This window comes from Vombatus ursinus, unplaced genomic scaffold, assembly GCF_900497805.2.
Source record: "Vombatus ursinus unplaced genomic scaffold, bare-nosed wombat genome assembly UNPS02014794.1, whole genome shotgun sequence".
In the NCBI taxonomy this organism is placed as follows: Eukaryota; Metazoa; Chordata; class Mammalia; order Diprotodontia; family Vombatidae; genus Vombatus; species Vombatus ursinus.
Window position 1 is genome coordinate 20973065 of NW_020954572.1, and position 11177 is coordinate 20984241.

General features: G+C 41.5%; 1 protein-coding gene across 1 annotated transcript in view; it reads right to left on the bottom strand.

Annotated features, from left to right (window-relative positions):
* CHP1 (calcineurin like EF-hand protein 1) overlaps positions 1-9950 on the bottom strand; it is a 48607-nt gene extending 38657 nt beyond the window's left edge. Inside the window, exons 1-2 of the mRNA XM_027869948.1 lie at positions 9695-9950; positions 95-167 (exon numbers count right to left, since the gene is read on the bottom strand). Of these exons, the coding sequence (XP_027725749.1) occupies positions 95-167; positions 9695-9761 (140 nt within the window). The 5' untranslated portion in view covers positions 9762-9950. The remainder of the gene's footprint in view (positions 1-94; positions 168-9694) is intronic.
* Positions 9951-11177: the final 1227 nt, after the last annotated feature.

Genomic DNA, 11177 nt, shown 5'->3' on the forward strand with positions numbered 1-11177 from the left:
GATAAATGACTGTCTAGTCTGCCCGTGCAGTAATGGCAGCTGTTAAGAGACCACTTGGGAATGATGTCCAGTGAATTAAGAAAGGCAAGCTTACCTGAGAGTACCATTCTCTCCTTTGTCCAGACTGGTAAACCGGCTGTAAAGACGGGTGATTTGACTGTGGGAAACTAAAGAATATAAAAGTAGATCCAGATTAATATGGCAGGGGTATTCCCCTCCACAAAGTTAAACACAAAACTAAAATACCATATTGCATAACATTTTAGGAACAAGTTAACTCTTTCTTCCCAATTCCATCATTATATAATTACAAACTATGTGCCTCATTTTCCCTTTGGGGAGCCGAGCCTTACACTTAATTTGCCACTATATGGTCAAATAAGTTAATAACTAAGTTTTCAGGTCCATAAAGATAATTGAATAAAAGGAATTAGAAAATCTAAGCTAAATCAAATGCAATCAAATATGGCCACAAATAAGGAAATTTTTTCTGTTAAAACTTCAACTGGTTAAGAGCCTAACTCATCAATAGATTAACTCAAGAGTTTTTGTGTTCCAAGTCTATAGATTTGAACGTGTAGGTTTAAAAACCCACACGTCATAAATATACTCTAAAAAGTTCTCTTTCCCACATAAATTCTTAGCCAAGGGGATCCAGATGTTCTTGGAAAAAAAAATGAAACTTCAAGGTCTCTATGTTCTTACTAATTGAGAGATTTTAATAATATATATGTTGATTTTATAAACACAAACCCATTTATCAGTTTGATATTTCAGTTTGGCACTAGGTGAATGACTAAGTGATGAAATATTACAGATTAAGGAACAATAAGTAGATTCTATATCTCTTAAGTCAGGTTTACTCATTTATCAGCCATTTGAGACTTATCATTCCCCTTGGGAAAAGTAAAGAATAGTCATAGCCTTACAATCACAGCCTAAAATAAGACTCCTTTTTCTTAATTGAGCATGAGCACTGTATAGTTCCCAATAAAGCTGGGAGCAAGGTAATTAGGGAATTAAAGGGTATGCCAACATCCATTCAATAAGCATTTATTAAGTGCCTATGCACTATGCATTGGGGATAAAATAAAAGATAACAATGAAACAGTCTCTGCCCTTGAAGAGCTTAACATCCTGTCAGAGGAAGGGGGAGACATACACAGAAAAGTAAATCCAGAATGTGAACGAAACTATCAAATGACAAAAGGACAAAGAACTTTACAAAAGTAATCCTGAAAAATGGCCTTTTTGAGCCACTCAGTTTTTGAGCAGGAGAAATAAAGTAGCAGGAAAAGTAGAGGAATTAACAAAGGAGAAAAGGAGGGTGTGGCAAGCCTGGACTTTGTTACAGTGGTAGTCCCCAGGAAGGCTAGATGTTGCCAGAGACAACTGGTGGCTGAATTAGGGAGGAGTCGATAAGGGATATCACGGTACAATTAGTTCTCTAAGACAGCTCAGCCACAGGCTTAATATTTAGTCACTGCCCAGAAGAAAAACAAAACAAACAAAAACCCACCTGAAAGTGAAGATGAGAAATAAGGAAACACAGAAAAGTGAGTAGGGCAAAATTTGGCAGGAGATCACAGAACAGCTGTTAATATCAGGATCCCAACAGTTTCCTTACGTTTTATTCTCATGGGCTGGTTTCTTTGTACACAGCAATTTGAAGAGATCAGGGGATAGACTGTATGTCAAGAATACCCTTCTACCCAAATCTGAACATATATAGTGGCTCCCTCTGGCAAAACCAGAAGAGTCTATGTTTTATGAACTGATCCTCATGACAACCCTGTGAGGTAGATACCATTGGTATCCTCATTTTAAATATGAGGAAAAAGTCCAGAAAAGGGCTCATCTACCACTTAACAATGATGTTTTTCCTTCTCTATCCCTTCAATCACCACCATCACTAGAATTCCAGGGTATAGAAAAGCTTGGAATACATAAGCAAGTTTTCCTAGAATTGCCAGTAGACTCACTAACATCCCGATCCAATATTAAGCATCTCAGGCTGCTTTCCTTTTAGAAGGTGAATTGAACAAACAAAAGATAGTCTTTTGTGTCAACCTTTCATAATTGAAACAGAACTCTCCGTGATGTTTTTAAGATTACCTTCTCGATCCTCCCCAAAGGCATTTTGTAAGGTGACCAACATACACTACAACTTGTAAAAATGGATCAGTCTTTACAACTGACCACTTCATAATTTTAAAAGATTTTGTTAATTTTTATTTTAAAGATATCAATGCCTTGAACTGGTATCTTCATACTGGATCAGAGCCATTCATTCAACAAATATTTATTGAACACCTACTATGTGCAAGGTACTGGAAGTACTAGGGAAATACACAATCAAATGTCAATATTTAACCTTCTCCAATGTAGTGTCATCCAAGACCTAGTTCCTGGATTCCAAAGGCAGTTCTCTATTGAAACTGTTACAAAGGGCTTTGGGACTTACATGATAATACTATTCTTTGAGCTGGTTGCCAAGTCTACTCTTAACAGTGAACACTAAGCAAACCCTGGGAGGGTAAAAAGGGGAGTGGGGTAGATTTGGGCACAACTCCAAACTACCCCTAAAAGGAGCTGAAGTTCAGGAAGTTACTGGCATCAACTCAGTCCCTACTGTGTTTCCTGTTAACTCTTTTCTCTCAGAAGGCATTAGCTAAGGACAACTGCCTGACAGCAACAACATTCTTGGTAACCAAAGGAAGACCCTCAGTAGTTAAAGTTGCTTCCTTATGAAGCACAAATAGGAATATTTAATATATAAAATATAAATGGGAATTTCATGGTCATTGAAGGAAAGATTTCTTCATCTACTCTAATAAAACAATTTCATACTATAAAATAATAATAATTCACATTTCTGTAACACTTTAAATCTTACAAAGTGCTTCATATACATTATTAGGAAGTAGGAAGGACATATTATTAGTACTATATTACAGATGAGGAAATTCAGCTCAGAGACTTGGTCATGGTCATACAGCTAAAAGTGGCCAAGCTGGGGCTCACACACTGGTCCTTTGATTTCAGATCTTATGCTCTTTCCAAGAAGGAAATTGGGTCTTGAAAACCTTCCATCTAACATGGAATGGACTGTCTTTTAAAAAATAAACTTTTATTATCTTGTTTTTATATCATACACATTTCCCACTGTTCTTCCCCCCCACTCTCTCCCAGAGAACCATCACTTAAATAAAGAAAAAATTCAGCAAAACTAACCATTATACCATAAGTCTTATATCATATGCACGTTGAATGAACCTTAAAAAGTTTTTTATTGATGTCTTAAAAAAACCCAACCTATATTTCTCATTATATTCCATATCTTATAATAATATTTGAAGAAAAGGAGAAAAAAGGATTCTACAAAACTGATATATTTTTAAAAATCTGATATTATTTACGGCACCTCACACCTATGGTCCCCTATTTCTGCAAAGGAACAGAAGGAGTTATCTTCACATATCTTTTTTTTGGGGACCAGTCTTGTTCATTTCCATTTCCCAGCATTCAGGTTTTGTTGTTTTTTCCATTTATAATGCTGGAGTAATTGTGAACACTGTTCTCCCAGTTCTGCTTCCTTCACTCTGCATCAGCTCATATACGCCTTTTCATGCTTCTCTGTATTAATCACATTTACCATTTCTTACAGTACATTTCATTGTATACATTGTGGGCATCTACTTTGTTTCCAACTCTTTGGCAGCACAAAAATGGTTGCTACATAAATATTTTGGGAGGTATATATAGTCTTTCTTTTTGTCACTAATGTCTTTGGGATACATGCCTAACCACCAGCAGGAATCGCTGGGTCAAAGGGTATAGACTTTTTAGTCATTATTTTTTTACTGCATGTCCCCTCTCCCCCCTTTTAACCTGCATGCCCTTTTAAGCCCTTTGAAAAGTGAATGCACTGTGTTACTTTTAAGGGGAGAGGTAATAGCATTAAGTAGCAGGAAGAACCCTGCATAAAAGTACAGAGATTAAACAAAAGTGGAGGAGGGAGGTAGAAAACAAAAATAAAAACTTTTATCTCTACAATTATCCTGAATTAACACATAAATAAAAAATGATAAGTAATACTCAAGTCTGTTGAAAGAAGGCTTCTCAACCCTAATTCCTCTAGTACTGAAATTTTACCACTCACATGACAATCATGCTATATGGCCTAACAATCCCCTATCAACAGATAAGAAAACTGAAGGTGAGATTAAGTGACTTGTCCATCAGAGCAAAAACGTGAACCCAGCTCTTCCTGACTCCAAGGCCAGCATTCCACTCATTACACCTGCTGCCACTCCACTACTGTGCCTTATCCCCAGGGCCACTAGTAATGTGAAAATGGGCCAATGTGTTAACATGAACAAAAAAGAGGTCCTGGGTGAGAAGGGGGACAATACTTACGGCGAGGGTGTTTCTTCAACTATCCAAACACTTTTGTCAATGGAAAGCTTGTTTTTGGTGGAAAGGATAAGAATCTCAACACCAGCATTCCCCATTGCTTCAGCTGTTCCAATGTAGGCATGGCATAGAACTGCTGGTAAAATTATACCTTGTACATATAAAAACTTCACTAGCCTAAAAATAGATTTTTTGGGGGTTTCTAATTGCCTTCAAACTATTCTCCACTTTCACTAGAAAGTAGCAAAATGAACTTGCATTCTTTATTATTCAATTTGCATTAGTGATTTTTTTAGATTGTTGTACATTTGTCACATCCTTGCTTTAAGAGTGTAATTCCTAGCCAGAACATCGCTACAAAGTTATGACTGAATGGTAGGTGGAAATTACACAATTTGTGAGAGTAATTTAACATTTATTAACTTTGCTCTTAATTATGTGTTTCACAAGCTTGTTTAACCTAGAGAAATACATTTATTTCAATTAGTTATCAAATTCCTGGTATGTACAAAGTACTGTGAGGAGAAAGGAGAGAGCAAACAAATGAAATACAAGAAGGAAATATTTCATAATAAATTCAAAATGGATACATGACCTCAATATTAAAGATCATATCATAAAAAAATTTAGAAAAGCAGATCAAGTACCTTTTACAACTATGGGGAGGGGATGAATTCTTAACCAAACAAGGGATAGAGGCAATTACAAAAGATAAAATAGGTCATACTGATTACATAAAATTGAAAAGCTTTTGCACAAACAAAATGAACACATTCAGGATAAGAAGGGAAGCAGCAGACTGCAGGAAAAATCTTTGTATCAAATCTCTGACAAGGATTCAGTACCCAAGATAGATAGAAAACTCACAGAAACATATAAGAACAAATGCCAATACCAAAGTAGTCAAAGGAATAGTTCTCAAAAGAATTGCAAACTATTAACAACCAAAAGAAAGAATGCCTGAAATCATTAATAGCAAGAGAAAGCAAATCAAAACAACTCTTAAATTTTCGTCTGATAGCCAGAAAACTGGCAAAGATGACAAATGGCAATAGTCAATGTGGGAGTGGTTCTGGAAAGACAGGCAAACTATTGCCTTGTGGGTGGAGCTGTGGTCCAACCATTCTGGAAAGCAATCTGGAATGAGCAAAGAAAGCGACTAAAACGTCCATACCCCTTGACCCACACATGCCATTGCTAAGCACTTATGCCAAGGGTGGCAATGACAAAAAGAAAGGCTCCCTATACACCAACATATTTATAGCTGTACTTTTAGTGGTGGTAATCAATAACTGGATGTAAACAAGAGGACCATCATTCAAAGAGTAGTGCCTAAACAAACAGCTACATGAATGTATTGGAACATATGAGGGCAAGTAAATGAGTAGAGCTAGGGAAACAATACACCCAGTGACTGTAACAATCAATGAGCCTCTGCAAAGGCACAAAGACCAAGCTCCGTCCCAAAGAAGAGGCACCTTCTCTTCAACTTAAAAGAATTGCCTAGACTAGCACTAAGAAATTAAGCGACTTCCCCATGGTCACACAGCCAGTGTAGGTCAGGCAGGATTTAAGTGTCTTGTCTTTGAGGCCAACTTTAGCCACTATGCAACACTCTCTTGGCTTTAGATACCAATTTATTAGTGTTTACACAGGATATCTGCTGAGTGAAATGATCTCTAATTCCATTAGAATGGTTAATACCGAACTACTTCTAGAATTATTTTACCTAACGCCAATGGTTCAAATTGTGAGCAACAGCTAAACTGGTCCTGTGAACAAATTCCAAACAAATTAGAACTACGAAAAGGAAATCTTAGAATACGGTTTCCAACTCCAATGTAAAGCTTTCAAGAGATCATCTCATATTTGTGCTCTTCAGCTACCTTAAAACATCTGATAGGTAAGGAGAATCTCAAGAGTGTACAATTGTTCTTGACTTGCACAGAAGTGATTAAAAAAAAAAAAGATATCATACCCATGTATAACTAGAAAAGGGAGTGGGCCAGTAAATATTGGGAGAAAAGGGTAGGATGAGAGACAGCTGATGGGTCACAACTGGTAACCCCTCTAAACAAAACAAAAACCAAATATAAGCAGATAATTTCCTATTTACACTGTTGTCATCATTGTGTATATCATTTCCCTGGTTCTCTTTTCTTCAAATAAGTTCATATAAGTGTTCCTAGGCTTCTCTGTACTCAATAATTTATTCTTCCATACAGAATAGTGATACTAACCATTCCTCACAGAGTCCTGCTATAAATATATATATTGTGACTTTCTTTTTAACACTAACCTCCTTGATATCTATGCCTAGTAGTGGAATCTCCAGCTCATAATATTTGGGCATTTTAGTTATTTTTTTTTAAATTAATTCCAAATTGCTTTTCAAAATGGCTGGACCAGTTCATGGCTCTACCAACAATTCATATGTGTCCCTGTCTTTTCAGAACCCCTCCAATACTATCTATTCCCATCTTGAATAATCTTTGGTAATTTGCTGGCTGTGAAGTGAAACCTCAGCATTGTTGTGCTTTGCACTTCTCTTATTAATGATTTCAAGTATTCTTTCCAATGGTTGTTAGGGGTATGAGACTTTCAAGCATTGCTTGTTTTTTAGTTTCGTTTACTTCAATAAGGATATTTTTGTTAGTTGCCTATATACAGTAGATCCTCATGAGAGTACTGTACGATTTTTAGCAGAAATGTAAACAATTTTGTACTTCTCTCTCAAAATTTCCTACCTGCCAGTCTAATCTCCACAATTAGGTAAGTAAGTTGTTTGAAAGGAAACATTGGGCTTTGTCCTGAACTTGAGTCACCATACAGGTCCTCTAACACTGAGGTGTCAAACTTAAGGCAAAGCTCTTTAGATTAACATGTATTCAGGAAATATTTAATAAAATAAGGATACCACCCACATGATGTCAATTTGTAGTTTTCTAAGTCAATATGTTGCCTGAAAGATCTGTTTCTATTTGACACTCCTGTACTAACAAAAAGCAAGCTAGACTTCCTCCTATGAGAGCTAGGAGCCATTTCTAGCCCACCTCCTCATCTTTTGAAGCCCAGACTCCCTTTATGCTGAAGGCATTCTTTGATAAACAGGAAAGAAAGCCTTTTTTTGGGGGGGGGTTGGCAATGAGGTTAAGTGACTTGCCCAGGGTCACACAGCTAGTAAGTGTTATGTGTCTGACTTGAACTCAGGTACTCCTGAATCCAGGGCCAGTGCTCTATCCATTGAGCCACCGACCTGCCTGAAAGAAAGTTTTTCTAAGAGTATTTAGACATCTTATGCACACAACAGGTGGCAGGGGGTAAAAATCTAAGAGAGAAACTGGGAATCATAAGATCCAGAAACACATACTAGGTATCATTAAAGTAGTTACTAGGACAGATTGTTTAACCTATTCCCATATTCTTTATTTAATCAGACAAGGAGGGCAGTTCTACACTTTATTTCTTCTCCACTTTAAAGGAAGGATCTTCTCTCCAACTCCTTGATTCCTTTCACATTTCCTCATTCTGTACATGTTTTTCAGGGGGTGGGGTAGGGTGAGGAGTAGGTTTGAAGATCCCTATTTCCTGGTGTCTGCTGACAATAGGGCATGATGACAGGAACTGTTTGCAAATGTGGCCAGAGGCCAGAGTCGCTAAATGTAATAAAGTACTTGATGCACTCAAGAACTCCATATGTCTCCATCCCTAGAGTTAGAACCAGTCATAAAAAGAATGTAGGGTTAAGAATCTAAATGAGTACTATAAATCAAAAACATTTAACTTCACAATCTTTCCTGCTCAAGATCCAAGGACAATGCGGTTCTGAGTCGGTAAGTTTCACCTCACAGAAGTTATTTAAACAGAGGCTGGATGACTAATAGGAATGTGGTACAAGGGGAGATTCCTGTAATGGGTGGGAAACAGGATTATTTAACCTCTAAGGCCTTTTCCAAGTCTAAGAGTCTATAAAACTGTGCAAAGTCCTGGTCAGGACGTGTAAGACAGTATTTTTTCACCCAAGAGAACTATCAAGACATTTACAATCCTAGCAATTCCATATCCTCTATGCTTTACATACAGGTCATTAAAGTTCAGGAACTGTTTCTGATGTCAGTATAAATACTGGGGGTAGATGTCACTGAAGGGTCAATGCTTGTGCCCACACATTGGTTTTATTTAGAAAACTCAAGCCAGCGTTCAGGGGAATAAACACTGGATCTAGAATCAGAAGCTTTGAATTCCATTTTACTAGCTAGCCAGGCTGTGTCGTCATGGGTGAATAGCAAACTTTCTAAGGCCAAGTTTCCTTCTGTGTAAAGTGTGGTTAAACCTGTAGTAATAATCCAGAGTTATGACAAGGCTCCTAGTACAAAGTCTCACTGAGTTTTCTAGAACACATTCAATTTCGAAAGGCCATAGCATAAGGCACACCATCGCTGTAGAAGTCAATATATCTGGAATTAAAGCAGCAAGCAACAAGGTGCTAACAAGTTTGCATAACTCATTGTTACACTCAAATGGACGATTTAACTAAGCATTCCTTTTACAAAGGTGATCTTTGGGGTGGGGTGGTGGGTTGTTACCTGGGGGGGATCCTTAGACTCATCACACTAGCCAGGTTTCTGGTCGTGGGTCGCTCCTCAGAGCTCGGATTCCCTAGCTTTAATCGCTGGTTTGTGGTCATTCATTCCACGCTTGTCAATGATCTCTGATTTCCACCAGCTGGCGGTGGTTAAGCTCCCTACTCAGAAACGTCACAGGAGCCGGCTGTCTCCTCTAAGAAGACCCAGGCTGCCTGACCGAGTCGGGGGCACTGCTCGATTTAAAGTGGGGCTGGAGAACGGGAGGGCTAGGACTAAACAGATGGGCGTCCTTATTTCGGGAATTACACCTCGTCCTCTTCCGGGCACCGAGCAGGACAAGAGATTCGCTTACAAAGCGGAGGGGCGCCCGCGCTCCCAGGTCCGGACCCCGGTTCCCTGCGCCCGAGCTCGAGCCCACCCTGCTCCAGCCCGAACACGGCCGTGGAGTGGACAGCGGCGACGTGTCGCGCGATGGCAGGCTGACCAAGAGGTGGACGAGGTTCCCCTACCACCGGGGGCGGGGGGAGAGGTGCCGCGGCTTGGGGCGGAAGGGGTGGCGGGATCCCTACATGGCCTACGGAAGCCTGGCCTCGGGGAGGCCGCAAGCGTCCCCGGGGGTCTGGAGGAGCGCGGCTTCCCTGCCCACACTCGCGGCCCTACCCGGCCCGTCCCCACCCGCAGCCCCGACTCACAGCCGGTCTCTTTTTTTATCTCCTCGAGCTCTTCGTCCCGCAATAACGTGGAGGCCCGAGAACCCATCGCCGAGACGGACGAGCTCCTCCCGAAGCAGAAGCAGAGGCGGCGGCAGCAGCAGCAGGGAAGGTGGAAGGGAATGGGAAGGAAGGGACAGGGGTCAGGAAGGGAAAGGCAGAGACTCTCGGCCGACCCGAGGGAGGACTGTGGGCAGGCACGAGGAGGAGGGCGGCCCGAGCGAGTCAGCCAATCGAAAGCGGCCCGTGAGCCCCGCGCACGGAACCGACGTCCGTGCTGCCGGACGCTGACCCCGTGTGCGATCGCCCAGCGCCTTCCTCGGGTCTAGTCCTCGGCGGGAGAAGCTCCGCCCCCCGGAACCAGGTCGCTTGCCTTAAAAGGGACAGTGTCTGAGGCGCAGAGCCACCTGGAATCCAAACTGCGGTGGCCTGACAGGGTGACCTCAAAAATGAGGTGGTAGTGCAACCCCTTTCTTTTGCGTCCTCGACGCCTGGTCCTTTCTACAGTCTGAAAAAAGCTCACTACGGGTGCCGGCATACAGGTTGCTGAGACGATAGGGGGGAAAAAAAAAAAAAACAACAAAAAAGAAAACACTTTTTAGTCCCGTTTGCTGGAGAACTGCAAGCCGGGAGTTGGGTTCTGGTTTCGGGTGACGTATTGCCTCGCTCTCTCCCCCGCCCCCGGGGGAGCGCGCTCTTTGGCTCCTGCTGATTGGCTCTTGGGGAAACGAGCACGCTCCGGCCCCTGAGAGCGGGGGCGGGGCAGTCGGGAGCCGACCGCGTCCGCCCGGAGCGCCGAAGGCTGAGTGCGGCGCACTGGCGTCGAACCCTGACCTTTGGGCCGCAGCGAGGCTGAGCTCGGCCCAGCGTGCTGCTCTTCGCTTCAAGCCCCCCCTTTGCATGCTAGTCCGGCCCGGCTTTTCCGACCACCCGGGTAACGGCGTCTTAGTCCGAGCTTGGCCCTGCTTGGGCCCCCAGGACTTCGTGGCTTCGAGGAATCACGGACTTGGGGCCCACACTGCGCCCCGTCTTCCTGCTCCTCTTAACTGCCTTATTGCCCCGTAGCTGGGCCTCGAGTAGTCACCGACTTGGGTTTCAAATACCCCTCCCCCCTCCTGCGCTCTTTGGTGGAAATAATCTTTTTTCCCTTAGTCAGGAAAGGGTTTGAGTTTCTGAGGCATCAGCAGGGCACAGCCAGTTTTCTTTATTTCACTGATGAAATAATGAAATGCTTTCCCAAGTAGGCCTTGAAAGCCACTTGTTTTGTTGCTAGTAGTTTTCACTTCCCAGAGTGGTCTACTCTTTCTTAACCATTTTTTTTTAAGTGATGGAACACTCTCAGCTAACTTTTTGCCACCTGAAGAAACCAAGGAACTAATTTTTGCATTGCAAATTTTTATGGTGGGCTAGGAAAATCATGATAGCCTTGGAAAAGAAAGGCATTTTGTTTTAAACTTGCTTCATT